This window comes from Leopardus geoffroyi, chromosome B2, assembly GCF_018350155.1.
Source record: "Leopardus geoffroyi isolate Oge1 chromosome B2, O.geoffroyi_Oge1_pat1.0, whole genome shotgun sequence".
Lineage (NCBI taxonomy): Eukaryota > Metazoa > Chordata > Mammalia > Carnivora > Felidae > Leopardus > Leopardus geoffroyi.
In genome coordinates this window covers 100,610,824-100,631,159 of record NC_059332.1, presented here as the reverse complement: position 1 = coordinate 100,631,159, position 20,336 = coordinate 100,610,824, and the positions used below count along the sequence as shown (strand labels likewise).

Genomic DNA, 20,336 nt, shown 5'->3' with positions numbered 1-20,336 from the left:
CAACGTAGGGCTTGATCTCACAAACTGTGAGACCATGACCTGAGCCAAAATCGAGAGATGGACAAACAACTGAGCCACCCAGGCACCCCCCTCTTAATTAACAGATCTAAAATACGGAGGAAGAATTTGTAAAAAGGGAGCTTCTTAATTTAAGACAAAATTGAAAAGAGTAGATGAAATGTTTGCTCTTGCTCAAGCACAATTTTTATAGACCATTCAGAGTAAAATTATATTCTCTTTTGAGAAAAGAATGAGACACAAAGGTCATTGTAAAGCAGATTTTTCAGAAATGCAGAAGTTGGTAATTAGTTCAGCAACTTTATTAAAAGGAAAAAAGCCCACTCCATTTACAATGGTAGATAAGGTGCATGCCTGTACCTTTATTCAAAAGCCCATATGTTCTCAGATTTTCTTTCTAGACAGAGCCCTTATTATTCAAAAACAAAATTGCATGGAGTTTGAGGTGCCTGGCTGGCTCAGTCAGTGGAGCATTTGGCTCTTGATCTCAGGGTTGTTAGTTGGAAGCCTAGGTTGGGTGTAGAGATTACTTAAATACATATATACATACATACATAAACAAACTTTAAAACATTGCATGGAGTTTAAATAATGAAATTAACTAAAATGTGACTGTACAACCAGATAAGCATGCTTGCAGAAGAAATATCTGAAATTCCAAGAAAACAGACAAAATTTAAGCAACTTTATGACACATGTCCACTGGCATTGGATAGGAGAGGCAATAGTAATTTTTTTTTAAAAAAAACATTGATTTTGAAATATTTTTAGATTTACAGAAGAATTGCAAAGCTAGTACAGAGTAATTGCTTTTGTAACATCAATTTGAGCCTGCTATGGTCTCCTTGGATTTATTTTATCATTTTAGGATAATGAAAAATAAATTCAGGTAATGAAGCTAATTCTCTTACTGATAAATTTGAAAGGGACCCTTGACACAGAAACTTTCCTCTGTCATTCAATCCATGATATTGTTTTTATATGGAGGTTTTTTAATATGATCAAAGCTTTGCGGCACCTCTTTCTTTGGAGACCATGTCTGCCTTGCACATACTACTTAATCTTCCCAACAATAGGCTAAGTGTCTGACTTCGGCTCAGGTCATGACCTCAGGGTTCATGAGTTCGGGCCCCGTGTCAGGCTCTGCAGACAGCTCAGAGCCTGGAGCCTGCTTTGGATTCTGTGTCTCCCTCTCTCTCTCTGTCCCTCCCCTGCTCAAGCTCTCTCTCTGTCTCTCTCTCTTTCTCTCAAAAATAAATAAACATTAAAAAATTTTACAAAAATATTATCAAAGCTTTAACATGTCTTTATCAAATGAGCAATTGTCTTCTGTAACAACCAAGCAGCTTTCGATATAAAGGGAATTCATGCAAAAAGGATGTGGAGCTGGATCTTCATTAGATAAAAGGATATTTTATGGAGATTTTTTTCTATACATTAATAAAAATATAAAATAAAAATAAGTTCCTCAAACATTCACACTTTAGAAATATAGTAAGTATTCTTGGGGCGCCTGGGTGGTTCAGTTGGTTTGGTGGCCGACTTCAGCTCGGGTTGTGGTCTCACGGCTCGTGGGTTCAAGCCCCGTGATGGTCTCTGTGCTGACAGCTCAGAGCCTGGATCCTGCTTTGGATTCTGTGTCTCCTTCTCACTCTGCTCCTCCCCCACTCACACTGTGTCTTTCTCTCAAAAATAAAATAAAACATTTAAAAAAAAAAAAAGGAAAAATATAGTATACTTGAGATTCTGTGTAATTTTATTTTAAATCCTGTTGCATAGGAATTTCAAACTTTGTAATACTCTTTTGGGTAAAAATATGAGCATATGCAACAATCTACAAAAACCGGGCATATACACATGGATTTTGTCATCAAAACCGTTTTTAAAATTCAGAATATAAAGGGGCACCTGTGTGGCTCAGTCTGTTAAGCAGCCAACTCTTGATATTGGCTAAGGTCATGACCTCACAGTTCATGGGATCGAGCCCCATGTAGGGCTATATGCTGACATTGTGCAGCCTGCTTGCGATACTCTCTCTCCCCCTTTCTCTCCTCTCCCCTGCTCGTGCTCTGTCTCTCAAAATAAATAAATAAACTTAAAAAATATTAGAATATAAAACAATCTCAAGCACACAACAAACAACAAACATCCACGTTCCCACTCCCTAGATTTTTTTGAATGAGAACATACTGCCATACATAGTCCAGAGCCTTTTTAAAGAAATAAAACATTACAGATGCAGGTGTAGTCCCCCTATTGGTCAGGATTCAGTTATAGAAAATAGCTATTTTCAGCAGAAAGGATTTAATGCAGGGAATCGGGTGCTTACAGAATCGCTGGAGGTTGGAAGGGCAAGCTTCAGGCCAGGCTTCCAGGAATGACCCCAGAGCAACACCAAAGAACAGGATGCCAAAAAAGCTGCTTCCTCTGTCACAGTGGGAGAGGCAGAAGATCAGAAAGCCATCAGAGAACCCTCCATTCAAGGCCATGTCACCATAGTACAGTCCAGGATCAGGAAGCCGCCAGCGCTGCAATTATTGGGTCCATTCTGTGCCTGCTGGATCTGCACTGGCCAACAATGGATGCCTCTCCCCTCACCTTGACATGGGAGCTGGTAATGGGACACTGGGGTGCTTCCCCAGGAACTCAGCACCGACGGTAGCACTAATCAACAGAAACCATAGAAGTGGCAGAAGCATATTTCCTCTGGCTTTCCAGATCTCACATGAGTGCATCTGTGTGTTCCTCTCAGTACAATGTTCATGGGAATACTGGTGACCAAAACAAAAATAATAGTAATAATAATATGTAACAATGTGGTAGAAACTTCATTAAAAGCTCCTCAAAATCAGATTTTCATCCATATATTAACAACATAAATACTTAAACCTACATGGCCTTTTCTACCTTTTGATACATAATGAAATGTTCTCTACCATGAGTTAAAAATCCTGTCTTTTTATCTGAATGCCTATAACACCAACCTTGTATGTCAACCATTATATTCCTTTTTTCTTTGGAGACCACGTCTGCCTTGCACATACTACTTATCTTCCCAATTAGACAGTCCTTGCATGGAGAAATCGAATCTTCTCTCTGTTTCTTTTTCTTTTTTTTTTTTTCCTGTTGATATTCTTTTATTTTTTTACTTTTATTTTTTTTAATTTACATCCAAATTAGTTAGCATATAGTGCAACAATGATTTCAGGAGTAGATTCCTTAATGCCCCTTACCCATTTAGCTCATCCCCTCCTCCCCACAACCCCTCCAGTAACCCTCTGTTTGTTCTCCATATTTAAGAGTCTCTTCTGTTTTGTACCCCTCCCTGTTTTTATATTATTTTTATTTCCCTTCCCTTATGTTCATCTTTTTTGTGTCTTAAAGTCCTCATATGAGTGAAGTCATATGATATTTGTCTTTCTCTGACTGACTTATTTCACTTAGCATAATACCCTCCAGTTCCATCCACATAGTTGTAAATGGCAAGATTTCATTCTTTTTGATTGCCGTGTAATACTCCATTGTGTATGTATATATATACATGTGTATATATATATATTATATATATATATAGTATATGTATATGTATACTATATATAGTATATGTATATATAGTATATACATATACTATATAGCATATACATATACTATATATACATATACATATACATATATATACCACATCTTCTTTATCCATTCATCCATCGATGAACATTTGGGCTTTTTCCATACTTTGGCTATGGTTGATAGCGCTGCTGTAAACATTGGGGTGCATATGTCCCTTCGAAACAGCACACCTGTATCCCTTGGATAAATACCTAGTAGTGCAATTGCTGGGTCATAGGGTAGTTCTATTTCTAATTTTTTGAGGAAGCTCCATCCTGTTATCCAGAGTGGCTGCACCAGTTTGCATTCCCACCAACAAAGCAAAAGAGATCCTCTTTCTCTGCATCCTCGCCAACATCTGTTGTTGCCTGAGTTGTTAATGTTAGCCATTCTGACAGGTGTGAGGTGGTATCTCATTGTGGTTTTGATTTGTATTTCCCTGATGATGAGTGATGTGGAGCATTTTTTCATGTATTGGTCGGCCATCTGGATGTCTTCTTCAGAGAAGTGTCTATTCATGTCTTTTGCCCATTTCTTCACTGGATTATTTGTTTTTTGGATGTTGAGTTTGATAAGTTCTTTGTAGATTTTAGATACTAACCCTTTATCCGATATGTCATTTGCAAATATCTTCTCCCATTCTGTCAGTTGCCTTTTAGTTTTGCTGATTGTTTCCTTCACTGTGCAGAAGCTGTTTATTTTGATGAGGTCCCAATAGTTCACTTTTGCTTTTGTTTCCCTTACCTCTGGAGACGTGTTGAGTAAGAAGTTGCTGTGGCCAAGATCAAAGAGGTTTTTGCCTGCTTTCTCCTTGAGGATGTTGATGGCTTCCTGTCTTACATTGAGGTCTTTCATCCATTTTGAGTGTATTTTTGTGTCTGGTGTAAGAAAGTGGTCCATGTTCATTCTTCTGCATGTCGCTGTCCACTTTTCCCAGCACCACTTGCTGAAGGGACTGTCTTTATTCCATTGGATATTCTTTCCTGCTTTGTCAAAGATTAGTTCCCATACGTTTGTGGGTCCATTTCTGGGTTCTCTATTCTATTCCATTGATCTGAGTGTCTGTTCTTGTGCCAGTACCATACTGTCTTGATGATTACAGCTTTGTAGTGAAGCTTGAAGTCCGGGATTGTGATGCCTCCTGCTTTGGCTTTCTTTTTCAGGATTGCTTTGGCTATTTGGGGTCTTTTCTGGTTCCATACAAATTTTAGGGTTGTTTGTTCTAGCTCTGTGAAGAATGCTGGTGTTATTTTGATAGGGATTGCATTGAATATGTAGATTGCTTTGGGTAGTATCGACATTTTAACAATATTTGTTCTTCCTACACAGGTCTTGCTCCCTCTTTCGACCCCTAGCACAGGTCCTTACAAATGGCAGCCCGCCGAATTACTTATTGACTGAAATTCAATGGAGCAACCCTCATCCCTCTGGCTCAGGAAAGAAATGGAGGGAGAGGAGAGAGATAGCTCACTGGTATATTCCCATAGTTCTTAAAGGCTTTCTGTCTTGCTAGGTTTGCCTTTGTAAAAAAATGAAAATTTTACCATAAATGTATTCTTTTCCAGGGACCAACTATATCATCAGCCACCTAATCGAGCGGGAGTTCCTGAGGAGTCCTTGGAGTGTCCTGCAGAGTTGAGACCACCAGCTCCCCAGGCTCCATCCCCAGCTGCTGTCCCCAGACCCCCTAGTAACCTTCCAGCCAGAGGAACTCTGAAAACAAGCAATTTGCCAGAAGAATTACGTAAGTTGTTTGCAATGTTGTTTTTCCTTCTTTTTTGTCAGGTCTTCTACTTAGAGAGTACTTGATGATTTTTCATCCCTGACCTTGGGTATTCCTCATACACAGAGTGAAATAAATTTCACTTCCTTACTTTTTGCTTTAAAAAGTAACCAGCATTTTATATGAATCGTTTTTAGTGATGCTGACACTACCAGCAAAACTCACAAAATGCTTACCATTAGATTTTCTTAAACGTATACTCCAACAACAAATAACTCCAACGTTTCTCTCTTCTAAATGATGCTCTTGAGTGGACTTGTCCCTGGGTAAATTGATTGGATGTCCATGTGGTATTGGCCAGGGACCTAGTGTTTCACCATAAATTAGCAACAGCCATCAGGAACGAGGTCATTTCCTGTAGGAATGAGCAATCTTGTTTGGAAAAAGCGGTCTCACATTCTCCATACTGTTTTACAACCAATGCAAACCAAGCCTTTTATTTAAAGAAACATTCGACTAAGTGTCAGGTGATGATTCTTTTTCCAGATTTTGCAGCCAGAACCAGAAATGTTGAAATATCACCAAAATGTTCTCATATTAAGGTCAGTCAGGACAGTAAGTTCCAGAAATCTTATGAAAACAGCGACTACTTGTGAAATTGTTATATTCTGTTGTGCTTGCTAGAGAAGTTCAGGTAATTCTAATAAGCCCTTTACAAACCTGGGTGCCTCTTTGAACCAAACTTGAAAATTAAGCCTTCTGCATTTGCTAACTCCTATCGGGGGAATCTGTGCTCATTAGTCATTTAGGGCTCTGGAAGATTTCTATGGCAAGGATCCATTGTTGTTTATCATCCAAAAAAAATTTTTGAATCTTTTCAAAATCTTATACATTTTAATCTTGAGCACTTCTGGAGAATGGATGCTGTCCTGCATAGGATATAACCCTCATGTCAATCTATAGATCATATTTATCTTACCATAATCTATAAAGGAGTCTGGAAATTCTTACCCAGGAATTGGTTGAATATTAGGTGTTAAGAATACATTGAGGGCCATCGATATGTCAGGCTGCTTAAATGAGTCAGTATGAGCATTGTACACGCTTCTATTTGCGATATTTGTTTCAAAAGTCCAGAGCCCAAGCATAGATGAATACATACAAACTCATATTTTCTCCCCAACTTTCCTTTCTTCTCCACCTCCTGCCCCAGGGACTTCCTGATATTGAGCTTGTCTCTTCCAGACTAAAAGCCAGCACACAGAGATTATTCATCTGTCACATTAACATGCTACCCAGAAATTTCCCCAAGATTTTAGCCTGAGAAAACATTGGCATGCCATCCTGACTGGGTCAAGTCTGTGGGCACAATGCCATCTGTTGCTCCAGGCTGACCCAGGGAGGAGCCAGAGAATAAGTGACACTGGATGCCCAGAGGTGGAATCTGTCCTTCAAGCTGCTGAAGTTCCTACTAACATTCCCGATCCATGCTTTGGTGTACCCTCATTTCCTGGCGTTTCTCCCAGCAGTGAGTGGTAAGGGGAAGGAGGTGGTAGGGAACCACCTGCTCCCTCTCCCCCCACTTGCTTTTGTTGAGCAAGAGCCCGGGGAGCAGAGAGCATCATGAGATCAAAAGAGGACACTGCTGGGTGGCCCCTTAGCAAGGTTCAGCTTCTTGGCCTGCTGTGAGAGTATTCCTCAGGCACAGTGCCAAGTGTCTCTAAGAAACCAGAAGGTGGCCTGATCTTAAGGCCCCTCAGGTTCTGGGTGATAGATGTTGTTAATGCATCGTGTGATTTTTCAGCAGACCTCCTTGGCTTGGCTCAGGCCGCCAGCACTGTTCTTCCCATGCACACTGGGCAGTCTGCAGCGCCTCGGACAGACCCCTGCCGCCCCTTGGGGCCTAGTGATGCACACAGCTGCAGGCATAAGCCTAACCCCAGATAAAGTTTCAGACCAACCCCAGATAAAGTTTCACTTTATAAGTCTAAAAAGACAAGAAACATTGCATACAATTTACAAGTGTTCAGAATAGAATGATTTGACTAGTTTCTAATAAATGTGAAAACTCTCTCTTAGGGAAAGTCTTTATCACTTATTCTATGGACACAGCCACGGAGGTGGTGAAATTCGTGAACTTTTTGTTGGTAAATGGCTTCCAAACTGCAGTAAGTATTTTCTCCAAAGAGAAGACTTGTGAGTACAATGAGGGGCAGCCGGGAGGGGGGGCTCAGTCAGTTAAGCATCCAGCTTAGGCTCAGGACATGATCTCATGGTTCGTGAGTTCGAGCGTCGTGTCAGGCTCTGTGCAGACAGCTCAGAGCCTGGAGCCCGCTTCAGATTCTGTGTCTCCCTCTCTCTCTGCCCCTCCTCCACTCATGCGTGTGCATGCGCTTGCGCTCTCAGAAATAAATAAACTTAAAAAAATAATAAAGCAAGTACAATGAGAAGCAAAACAAAATAGCTGTTGAAGTTTTAAACTGTATTATCTGAGTTACGTGATTAGGAGCTAAACGCTTATAGATGTAGGTAATTATTTTCTAGATTTTAAACTCTCCAGAGTCTCCAGCAGTTACTTCTTGTGTGCTTATGGAGGGACCCTGAGAACCTCTGAACAGCCGGAACGGTGGTAGTCGGCGCTGACCACAGACGCAGCTTGGCCCCCAACCCAAAGGAAATGCCAGGCTCTTAATGCACTTTCTACCTTTGCCCTTTTTTTTTTTTTTTTTTTTTTTTACCAAGCAAGCCTGCTTTGGTTACGTTTCCTGTGATGCAGGAGGCCTCAGGCTTAACCAGGCCACCTGCTTATTGTACAAGGCCCTTCTGTCGGGCACTAGGCTGTAAGGTCTGAGGTCAAGGCCCACTGTGCACAGCTGCCTTCCACATCTTGATGCAGCAGCAGCCCCTCTGGGCAGGGAATACATGGCCTGATTCTCAGCTGGTCTCGTCTAGTTCTAGAGGAGGTAGACAACCCAGCCCTGCAGTTCACTGTGACCTTGGCCCAAGAAATCTCAGGAAGCACACACTCCTCAAGTTTCCCTGCAGTGCCTTCCAACAGCACAGCTTAAAGTCATGTAAGTTCTTCTGTAGGATAAACAAAATACCACAGGAGGCGACTCAAAGGACTGGCTTTCCTAAAACACTGAGCTCACTTCTCTTCCTTCCCAGAGGCCCCCTTTGGGTATTGAGTGATAGTAAATTCTAGAGAGTGCTGAAAAATTAAGGAAAATATCTATGAATAGGAATGTGGAAGGATAAAAAGAATACTTAGCAAGTAAATGTCAATTTTAAACATTACTTAGCGTTATTTAACAGTTTTTATTGAATTTCTCTTTATTCTATAATTTTTTTTAATAGGAGCATCTACAAGGTTAAAAATGGATACAATTTATACATTCCAACTTAAGTGACTGTATAGAAGCCAACATTTCAATTTCTCATTTCTAGAGAAAGAAAGCACTGCGGCAACCAGGATGTAAAATCAAATTACAGGTCCTAAGGCCAACATTTGCAGAAAAGATCTTACTTTTGGTCATTTCCAAAAAAGCATACTGATTGCCCTTGGAGAAGAGGACAGGTTTTTATGGACTTAAGAGTCAGGGACGCCTTAGACGGAATTTAAATCTGTCCTTAATTTGTATCACCATGAAGCCTTGTATTAGAATCACAGAGCCCCATCCTGGACAGCTAAGTTACTATATTGATACATCAAGAGTCCCTTAGTGGAGAAAAACACTTAATGGGTAATTTAAGGAAAGTTTAATGAAAGGACTATTTTCCTTTTTTTTTTTTTTTTTTTTTAAATGTTTATTTATTTTTGAGACAGAGAGAGATACAGCATGAGCAGGGAAGGGGCAGAGAGAGAGGGAGACACAGAATGTGAAGCAGGCTCCAGGCTCCGAGCTGTCAGCACAGAGCCCGACACGGGGCTCAAACTCACGAACTGTGAGATCATGATCTGAGCCGAAGTCGGACGCTTAACCGACGGAGCCACCCAGGTGCCCCGAAAGGACTATTTTCAAAGTTCTAGGTAAATTTTAAGAAATCCTCAGGGAACAGAGCATATCCTGGGCCTACAGCAACAGTAGGAAGTTGCCACCACCCCTAAGTCTAAAGAGGCAAGGGAACAGTGGCTATGGCAACCTGAAGAGGGAGGCCGTATGGGTTGCTAGGGCTGCCATGAAGTACCACATGCTTAAGCAAAAGAAATTTATTTCTTCATAGTTCTGGAGTCTGGATGTCCAAGATAAAGGTGTCGGCAACATTGGTTTCATTACGGGCCTCTTCCTTGGTTTGCAGGTGGCCGTCTTCTTCCTGTGTCTTCACCGGTCTTCCCTCTGTGTGTCCTAATCTCTTCTAAGGACACCAGTCCTATTAGATCAGAGCCCACCCACACGACCCCATTTTACCTTAATCACCTCTCTCAAGGCTCTATCTCCAAATATAGTCACATTGAGTCAGTGGAGGTTAAGACTTCAACATGTGAGTTTTGGGGGAAACAATGTGGCCTTTAACAGCGGCTGTGTGGAAAAGTTGGCCTGACAGATGCTGTGGACTTTGGTAGAGACCTGGAGAGACAAATGAGAGATATCAAGCACATTGTGCCTCCCAGAAAGTCCACCTCAGTAGCAGGGAATAATTTAGGTGCTCAGTTAACAATAAAAATTACCATTCATTGAGTACTTACTTCAAGCCTGGCATTATGATATACCTTTTTCATAACCAATTGTTTTAATCCTCATAACCATCCTTGGAAGTAGGTTTAGTAACCACATATTACAAATAAGGATAATAAGACTTAGAGAGTTTCCATAATGTTTTAAAGTTATGCAAGCAGGAAGTGCAGAAGCCAACAGTAGAACCAAGAGTAGAGCCAAGCTGTCCGTTCCTTCTCAACCCCAACATTATATTGCTTCTGTCTCATATAATAGAAATTAATTCCTGATACAGTCACAGAGAGCTACAAGCTTTCTCGAGATCACCTCATGTGGTCATTGGCTATCAGACATTTTAAAGCAGGAATCATCCAAACCAAAAGGAAAGCCATTCTATTTTTAATGTGCCATCGGTAAAGAAACATATTCTGAACTTGTATTATATACTGTATGTGTTTGACAGTTTGGTGTTCTCGAGGCACTTTCTCGTTCCACAGGAAGATCAGAACTAGGTTGAAGAGATAAGGCAGACATAAATGAGTCATACAGTGAACGAAAGGATGTTATAATGACGTGTTAAGTGTCTAACACCACTGGTCACAGCGGGGCTGAGTCGGGTGAGGTGAGGAGGAGGAAGTCAGCGAGTGGGGAGGAGTCACAGAGCAGGGAGGCTTGGGCTATGCTATTGGGGTGCGGGGGAGTAAAGTAGACAGGGCACATGAAACGAGGTAAGGCTGGGTCACGGATGGCATGGAGAGCTTACTGAACAGCTAGGACTTAAATGGCAGAGTGACATTTAGGACAACTGATCTGAGAACAGTGTGGCCGAACCAAATAACTCCTCCTCAAGGACACTCTCCCGAGTCACCCATTCTTGTATATAATCCCTCTTCCAAACAAGAGTACCTTGTACACATGTACATTACTCTCTGGCTGCAGGGCAAAGCCTGAGCCCCAGAAAGGCCTTCTTATTTGGTCTTCTGAAAAAACAGAAAGTAACTGGTTTTTCTCCCCTTCAAATACTCCTTCAAAGACTTGATATTTAATATCTATCTTTTCAAGGCCCAGGAGGTTCTGCTTCTTGACTTTCATCATAAACCTTTTCCCACCATCTCAGTAATTGTTTTTGTGACTGTTCCTTGGATTTGCTCCAAGTTTCATACAATCCTTCTTAAACGTATAGATCGAAACTGGACATAATACCATAATAATGACCTGGCTAATGCAAGTGAAGCACCAGAACTATATCTCAGTACTTACACACCACACATCCATTAAAATGCTCCAGAATCATATCGTGTTTGCCTTTCATATTACAGATATATATATATATATATATATATATATACACACACACACACACACACACATATATATATAGATATAATTTTTTTTTTTTTTTTGCTGGCTTATATCCAATTTGGTAGTCTACTATATCTCTCAGATTTTTAAAACATAATTATTGTGTAGCCAAAGATACATTTTGATGTGTACCACTATATCCTAATTACGGGTATTAAATACTTAAATGCCTACTAATGTTGAAATAGGGAACACTTTAAGAAAATTGTATTTTGGCTTTTAGACTTATATGCTGCTCTCTGCAAAAAGTGCTCATAATTTTTTCAGTCTTAAATGCATATAGTCGCGTGTTTTCTCTTGCTCTGCAACTAGAGAAAGCTTCTCATTAAGAGCCACCTCCCATGTCTTTTTCTTGTAGATTGACATATTTGAGGATAGAATCCGAGGCATTGATATCATCAAGTGGATGGAACGCTACCTTAGAGATGTAAGTACATTCCAAAATTCTGAGCTCGTTGGCTGGTGGGAAAGACAATGTGCTTATGGGGCTATTTTATGAAAGGAGCAATTGGCAAACCCACCAAGTCCAAAGCCGAGAAAGTCCCAACAAAGCCTCCCTTGTTGGCAGCCGCGCAAAGACCTGGAAAGGAAGGATGGGGTCACCCTTCTGGACATGCACAGGCAGGAAATAACGGTCAAACCAGACACAGGTGGTTGATAACAATCAGAGCAAACAATTTTTTGACCAGAATAGGAAAGGAGGAAATGAAGGCAGGGAGTGGGGAGGGAGTGACAGAATTCAATTTAATCTGAGGCCACCCCAAGTGTTTTGCAGGATTGGGCTCCAGAGCTTTCCCGGGAGGCTCCCTGTGCAGCAACCATCCCCCCTCCCCAATCCAGGCACCCACTCGGAGCCCTGTGATTTGTTTTCCACTGACAGAATCTATACTGACCACTGGGACACTTTGTGCTTTAACAAGATAGAAATTGATTGCTGCCAGTGTGTCCGTGTCGGCTGCTTCAGCTGCTTCTTTTGGAGAGAGCGGTGGGGGAGAGTCTCAGCAGGCTGGGGTTTTGTGGCTTTTCCTTTTGTCTGCAGCCTGATGTTTGCTTTGTGTTGAAGGGGCTGCTCCTCCTGGCTGTGCTGACTCGTAAGTGCTCGTGGCACGCAGGGCAGTCAAGAGTGCAGTAACTGACAGCTTACACCCAGCTGCCGGAGGGAGGGGGCTTTTCATCGGTGATGTTCCGGAGCCTTTTTGCCACGATGCACAGTCACTTAGCGATTCCGGCTTTCATTAGACGTTTATTAGTGATGGTTGTGGACAATGGTGGGCAAAACCGCCTCCATTTAGGAGAGCTCCTCACAGAGCCATTTGCTCTGCATTTCAAGGGAGCCGGGAGGGAGACGGAGGGGAGAAGGGGAGACAGGAGCCTGTTGGAGTGGAGGCCAGTGCCTTTCACCCTGGGCAGAGAATGAGCCAGGCCCTGCACTCTGGAGCATGTCACGACGCTTACAGTCCTGCTGGCCAGTTTCCAGCCTGCCTTCACCAAATGGACCACACTTTACACTTCCATAAACATGCTTTCTCTCTCATTAACAGAAGACAGTGATGATAATTGTAGCAATCAGCCCCAAATACAAACAGGATGTGGAAGGTGCTGAATCACAGCTGGACGAGGATGAGCATGGCTTACATACTAAGTACATTCATCGAATGGTGAGTGGTGGGGGGACCGCAGCACCTCGCCGCCCCTCGGAGAGGGGCTCTTTCTTCTGCGAAGGCCTGTCCTTCACTAGAAACCAACTGAAGGCGGCATGATGATGGGTGAAGAAGCCCAGGCAGCAGTGGGGGGTGTTGGTTCTGGCTCTGTCTTAAGTGACCACGTCTCTGGGACTCCGTTCCTATCAGGAGCAAGGGGAGATTCACATGTGCTCTGGAACGTCCAAGGCTCTGGAAAACAGTGCTCTGCTGACTTGGTTGTTTACCAACAAATGTGAAGTCCCAAGAGGGCAGGGGACAGGGCTGTGCGGAGAGCGGGCTCCTGCATCTGTGCCCTATTCTGACCCCTGCCTCACCAGAGAAGCAGAGTAGCATAGTGAAAAGGACCCGTGCTGTTGTGTCAGATAGACCCGGTTCAAATTCTGCTTCCTCATGTATAGTTGTGTGACTGTGGGCCAACTGCTTAAGCTTCTCTGTGCCTCCATGTCCCTAATCATAAAATGGGTCACTAATACTTACAGTGTTGTAAAGATCGAATGAAATCGTTCGTGACGAACATATCGATGCTCACATCAAGGGAAGGGACTGTTCTTAGCTCATGATAGATGAGCAACCATCCACGGCCACACCTAAACTATGGGACCTGGTCAAACTAAAACCAGTGGGAAAAATTTGTAGGAAGTTAGGCGTGCTCAGCATCTGGCAAAACATTCTGACCGAAAATACCACCCAGCTTTGGAATTGGCTGTTTTGTGAGCTAGCAATCTCCCTGCTTTCCAGGATTACAGAGGTGCTGTGGAGATGGTCCCTGCTTGACTAGGGCGCTGGACTAGACTTGTGACTTTCAAAATGTCCTGCGGGTCAAAATGTCCCCGATGGACTCTCGCAGGTGCTGGGGGTCAGGGCGGCTCTGGGCCTCCAACCCCAACTCAGCCACAGCTGGTTTGCTTTTCTCGGGCTTGTTTACCAAGGATTTTGAGATTTGAAAAGGCTTGAAATCCACTGGACTAGAACTTGTAAGCTCCATTTCAACGGTAACATTCCACAGGCACCTGGAATGCGCAGAAAGGATCACTGACTAAGACAGGAAGATGAGGCAAGACACCGAAGTGGCCCCGACAGAATAAGTAAGCAGCACAAGGCAGGACACAGGCAGGCAAGGGACATGCAGCTTTACCTCAGCGGAAGCTGACTTAAGTCCAGGTCTGTCCTGGGATCAGGAGCACAGGAAAAAGGCAGAGTGGGTGGGGGTTCCCCATCTGTCTCCTCTTCTACCGAGTGCCGACCACTTGTGCGAGTTCAGAACCAACCCAAGGCAAGGTGGTGAGGTCAGAGAGGAAGGCCAGGGAATCAGGAGCGCAGTCTCCCCCCTGTTCATCCTCTCCCAGTCTGACAGCCCCCCGGGGGTTGGACAGGGCCCAGAAAAGGGTCACGGCTGGCTGCGGGTGCTGCCATCCCTTGGCTGTCTGCTGCATGTCTGGCTGGCCCCAAAGCACTCAATGTCCTGTCTGCATCTCTAGGAACCTGCCAGTCCTGGGAGCTGACAGCTGGTGTGTGGGAAGGGCTCCAGGTCCCTGCCAGTTCCTGAGGAAACCTGTCAAGGTCTGCTGGTGTGTGGCCATGCCAGGCAGTAAAACGCAGCTCAACCTCAGAGTTTGTCTGACTGTGCCCAGCCATGAACCAGATTGTCTCCAAACTCAGTGTCTGGGGACATGGATGTCTTGGGCCCTTCCTTATCACTGAAGGAGTTGAAGAGGCCTGATACAGAAGTGCCTTCCTGCCCAGCTGGCTGACCTCCAGGTCCCCTCCAGGCAGCAGAAACCTCTAGGACAGAGGGAGTGAAAAGGTACCCAGGAGTAACCGCATTATAGAGCCAGTGACTTCACGTAAAGCCGGTATCTGGAAATACGAGAGAAAACTATATAATCCGCTGCTGCTGTCTGGCCCGCCGGCAGGCTGGGTAGCCTAGCAGACAAGCAAAATTTTAGAGACAGGGTCCTGGAAGTCAGAGGTGAAATCCAGTTCTTTACTTTTAGCTTCTAAACCCTGTGCCCTTCCTTTCACGTGTTTGTCCTGATGATTGGTGCTTTCAGTTGCACTGTACGTGGGTCATTTTAAAATACGCTTTCGGTCCCCTGGATTTTAAAAGACAGCGGTTCTGAGAAAACACCGTGTGGGGCATTTGTGTGGTGTGTGTATGCGCGTGTGTGAGTGCGCACGCGTGAGACTGTGTTTGTGGGTTTCTATGGTGACTTCAATAACCAACTGTCACCACTGTCACTTCTCTGTCCTGTTTGTATTCCCCTGCACAATGAAGATTTCTCAGTTTTAAAAATCAATTGGAAGATGAAATACTTGGGGACACATAATTCCTCATCTCCTTGTCATCAGATGACTGACTGAGAGCTTTGTGCTGGTCACAGGATTGGGAAGACTCCCAACTCCGCTCATCTTGAAAATTCTGGTTTTGATACAGTTCTTGGCAGCTGAGTCTTTTGGGGCCACAGCAGTGTCAGAGCAAACTGGAACCGTGTGGGGAACCTACATGTTCTGTGGCAGGCAGAGCTCCTCACGGTTGACCCGCCCCCCCCCCCCCCCCCCCAGCCTCATCTCCCATCCCCTCCCTAGCCCATCCTGTGCTCTAGCCACAAAGCATTGTTGGCTGGCCCCAACCCCACTAAAATTCTTTCACACCTCCAAAGGTTTGCTCTTGCTGTTTCGTCTGCTGGGAGTGTCCTTCCCCTCTCCCCCACTTCCTCTGCCTGATCAAATTATTCTTGTCTTCCAGTATCTAAGTGACACGTCCCCTGTAACTCTTCAAATCACTGATGCAGAATGGATGGCCCCCATTTTGGCCTTCCACAGCAATTTGTTTAAACTTTTCACACTGCACCGTGGTTGGCAATTTACCCTTCTTCCTCCGCACCAATCTGCTGACTTTCGGAGGATAGGGATTGTATCAGTAGTGTTCCGGTAAACTGGTTCTCAAAAAAAAAAAAAAAAAAAAAATCCTGATTTGTAGCATTTCCCCATTTCCATGGTATAAATACTCTCATTAGGGCCCATTTCAAGCTACCAGTGTAAAATCACTGAACAAGGAATTAGGAATGGATGCATACAACTGGCTTTTGTGAGCCGATAGGAGCCAGCTCAGCACACCCTGGAGGGTATCCTAATCCTTGAAACCCAAGGTCGAGCACTGAGTGTGATGTTTAACAGGCCTTCAACAAATGATTCGTGTGTATGGCATGCATGTGTCATGGGGGGCACCTGAAAGGCGAAGTGTGTGGCACTCGAAATCAGAATAAAAACGCTGTGTGGGCCTTGCATGATTGTGGGTGCCATTAACTCCTCCTCCTCATTCCTGAAATCAAACCTTCACATTCCTTCTGTTCCAGATGCAGATTGAGTTCATAAAACAAGGAAGCATGAATTTCAGATTCATCCCTGTGCTCTTCCCAAACGCTAAGAAGGTAAACAAAGAAATAAGCACACAAACAAACAAACCTTAACAATTCGAGCTTTGCTTTGTCTGCTATCTGGGATTTTAAGTGGAAAAGCTTGTGAACTCTTTATCAGTCGTTAGCGATAACAGTGTTACCAGAAAGATCCACAGGTCGTAGCGCGCTCAGCTCAGCTGCATGGATCAGGAAGGTTTTAAGACGTTATCTGATAGACCATCGCTGCCCTAATTGTTCAAACAGCCATTACACACAAAGAAGTAGTTTGTGTTTTAACTCAAGAGAGAAAAAGAGGCTGTTCATCTGATACTTCTTATCTCTTGTACATAAAAGTCAAGATATGTACATTTTTTGCTGACTAGCCACAGAAGTCTTTTGGTGCACATAGCTCAGCTCTCAAACCTGTAGATGAAAGGAATTCAATCTACACAGTTGCCAAAGTGAGCTTTGCTGTGGTTCCTATGTGGGTTTTTGCCCCAGAAGAGCATGCCAGCAGGTTAGGGGAGGGAGGACCGAAACCATCTGAAGCCACGTTCCAGGCTTGGCAAAGGGAAGACAGAGGCGTGGTGGATGTCTTGAGAGTTGGAGCACAGCACCCTGAGCCCAGGCCCAGCTGCACCCTGGAGGATCCCTAAATGTCAGGACTGCCTTGAGACTCAGGTGCTGAAGGAGGGAGAGTCCAGCTGATACGAATGGGATGCCTCCAGTTACAAAGCTCACACCCTGTGCGATGGTATGCATGTCCATCCCTTGCCCAGGCTCTCAAAGCCCCGCTGCAGCATCTCCTGACTGGTCTCTCTAGCCATCGTCTACACCGCCGTCAAAGAGGAACATCCAAAATGTAGATCTCTCCTGTCTCGCTCCAGCTTAGAAATCGTGTGGCGGATTCCGACCAACCACAGGATCATATCCACCTTTCTTAGCGTGACAGATGAGGCCCCTGAGAAGAGGGCTGTGCCCACATGCTCAGTCTCGTCTCCCGACCGTGTGCACAGTGACTATGCTCGGGTCGCACTGGGCTATTTCAGCATGCCCTCACACCTGCCGTGTTTTTTCATGTTTCTGTGCCTGCGCACTTTCTGTTCCCCCTGCTTACAATGCCCTTCCCTGACTTGTCCGTGTAGTCAACTCTTGCCTATCCTTATATCACCCAATCTGTCTAGCCTCTCCTGACTTCTCATCCCCTTTGCCAGTACTCTTGAGCTCTCTCAGTCGTAGTGCCTTGAGTCAATGTGGTTGGGGGTGGATGCACTGTTGGGAATATGGTGATGGAAAAGGAGACCGACTTTTAGTTGGTTTTATTAATGTTTGTTTTTTTTTTTTCAGCGTTTATTTATTTTTGGGACAGAGAGAGATAGAGCATGAACGGGGGAGGGGCAGAGAGAGAGGGAGACACAGAATCGGAAACAGGCTCCAGGCTCTGAGCCATCAGCCCAGAGCCTGACGCGGGGCTCGAACTCACGGACCGCGAGATCGTGACCTGGCTGAAGTCGGACGCTTAACCGACTGCGCCACCCAGGCGCCCCGGTTTTATTAATGTTTTTAAAACTTCGTCAGATAGTCCCTTGTGGCCTGTGCTCCCACCTCCTGCCCCCTTGGTACACTATTGCCTAGAAAATAGTTTCTTTACATCTTCATTTACATTCCAACATTAGACTGTGAACTCCTCAAGACAGTAACTGTGTCTTTTCCTTTGGGTGTCATCAACACCTAGCACCATGCCTGACATGTAGCATGTGCTGCTTCTGGGTGTATCCGGCAGTCCCCAAAGGGATCCCATCTCCTCAGAGAAAAGCCTACAAGGCCCCATGGGACACGGGCCCCCCTACTTCCAGACCTCCTCTCCTACTCTATTTCACTCACTCCTCTCTGGCCACACTGGCCTGTTGCTCCTTGAACAGGCCAGGCACGCCCCCGTCACAGGGCCTCTGCACTGTCTGGACCCAGACATCCACAAAGCTGGCCCCTTCTGCTCTTTTAGGTCTTTGCTCATTTTCTCTGTGAGACCTTTCCTATACACTCTGTTTAAAAAAAAATTTTTTTTTTAATGTTTATTTATTTTTGAGAGAGAGAGAGAGAGACAGAGCATAAGCAGGGGAGGGACAGAGACACAGAATCTGAAGCAGGCTCCAGGCTCTGAGCTGTCAGCACAGAGCCTGATGCGGGGCTCAAACCCACGAACTGTGAGGTCATGCCCTGAGCCGAAGTCGGATGCTCAACTGACTGAGCCACTCGGGCACCCCTCCTGCAAGCTCTGTTTAAAGCTGCAACCTTTCAGCCCTGCCCCAGCACTCCCTAGTCCCTTTCTCTGTTTCATTTTTCTCCGAGGCATGTATCACCATCAAACACACTATACGTTTTCCTGATTCGTCGTCTTGTCTGTCCACGCCACAGCAGACAGAATGTCCACTCCACGAGGGCGGTCAGAAAGCGCACCCTCACGATCCCCGGCTCACGCTTTGTGCTTTTTGCCTGCTAACAGATCTGCTGGGCTCCTGCTGCTGCAGGCCAGATCTGTAGCTGAAACGAATTAGATTAAGCCCCTAGCCTTGGCATTCTTCTGAAGCCACGAAGGAATTCCCATCACTCTGCGTGACCTCTGTCCTACCCCTTTTATGTGAGGGTGGTGAAAAGCACGTTGAAATGCAAAGGGCAGGTAGCCTGGGAGGCTGACAGAAAACGCCGCGCACATGTGGTTTCCATAATGAGATATTCAGCTTGTACGCGGAGCCAGGAGAGGCTCACATGCTAGCCCTTTCCAAAAGCAAAACAGCACAACTCCCAGGATAGTTCGGCAGGGAACGCCCATGCAGGGAAAGCCGTGGATGTTTGGGAACGGAGCCGGGGATCTGGAATCCAGGTTTTTCTCTAATGGCCTTTACTCCTGTCATTCTCTCTCCCATAGGAGCATGTGCCCACCTGGCTTCAGAACACTCACATCTACAGCTGGCCCAAGAATAAAAAAAACATCCTGCTGCGGCTGCTCAGAGAGGAAGAGTACATAGCCCCTCCCCGGGGGCCTCTGCCCACCCTTCAGGTGGTACCCTTGTGACCCCCACCATCCCCAGAGCCCCAGGGCCATGCTGTGTGTGTGCACTTACAAGCACTCTTCTAGCAGAGGCTGTTCGTTTGCAGGCCCTCTCAGAGGGCTCCCCCCAACCCCAGAAAACCTGTTCTGCAGAGCATTCTTCCTCCAGAGACCTCTACAGAGCCCTCCTTTCAGACAGAGGCCATGTTGCTCTGCCTTCCCTACTGCTAACACCCATGGCATGTTGCTCCTGTCTGATGTGTCCATTCTGGGCCTCTCACTGCTTAGCGAGTAGATCATATAAATGATGTTGCGATAAATGTAAACGGACCACAAACGCTCTCCCACAAATCGCTTCGGGCTATTTTTATGAGTTAGCCAGATGTTCTTGTGTCCTCAGACCAACCTGATTCGTGTACAGATAATAAAATGTTTACTCTTTTGTAAGACTGTATTTTACTTATCTCAAAGGAGATAGATGTGTATTAATTCCTGATGAGATGGGCAGTTGCTTCCAGGGATGTTAGTAAAGCTGCTTAGATATAATATTAGATACATGTAACAGACTAGTCTGTATTAAAGGATTAGAGCCAGATAGTTGAACAATCCCTTTTCACATAATCTTGAAAGCTTTATTGTTGCAGTAGAACTTTTTAACAAAACCACTTGTGCAACCACCGTGATATGTGTATATCTAAGAATATCCTCTATGGTCAGGAGTGGCCGTGGATGTAGAAGTTTGGCTGGAATGGTGGTTTGTGTTCTAGTCTTGCTTCTATCACTAACTAGCCATGTGACCTTAGGCAAGTCCTTTCACTTTTC

At 44.6% G+C, this 20,336-nt stretch overlaps 1 protein-coding gene across 4 annotated transcripts in view; it reads left to right on the top strand.

The window, feature by feature from the left end:
* The window catches only part of TRAF3IP2 (TRAF3 interacting protein 2), a 44,544-nt gene extending 24,583 nt beyond the window's left edge, over positions 1-19,961 (top strand). For 2 of the 4 annotated variants that reach the window (XM_045499302.1, XM_045499303.1), the window contains 6 exons: positions 5,190-5,368; positions 7,427-7,515; positions 11,723-11,791; positions 12,906-13,022; positions 16,424-16,498; positions 19,392-19,961. In XM_045499302.1, coding sequence (XP_045355258.1) covers positions 5,190-5,368; positions 7,427-7,515; positions 11,723-11,791; positions 12,906-13,022; positions 16,424-16,498; positions 19,392-19,538 — 676 coding nt within the window. In that variant the 3' untranslated portion in view covers positions 19,539-19,961. Of the gene's footprint in view, positions 1-5,189; positions 5,369-7,426; positions 7,516-7,780; positions 8,422-9,320; positions 9,378-11,722; positions 11,792-12,905; positions 13,023-16,423; positions 16,499-19,391 lie in introns of those variants that run through there. The other 2 variants (XM_045499305.1, XM_045499304.1) reach the window with 2 other exon arrangements.
* The last annotated feature ends 375 nt before the right edge of the window (positions 19,962-20,336 follow it).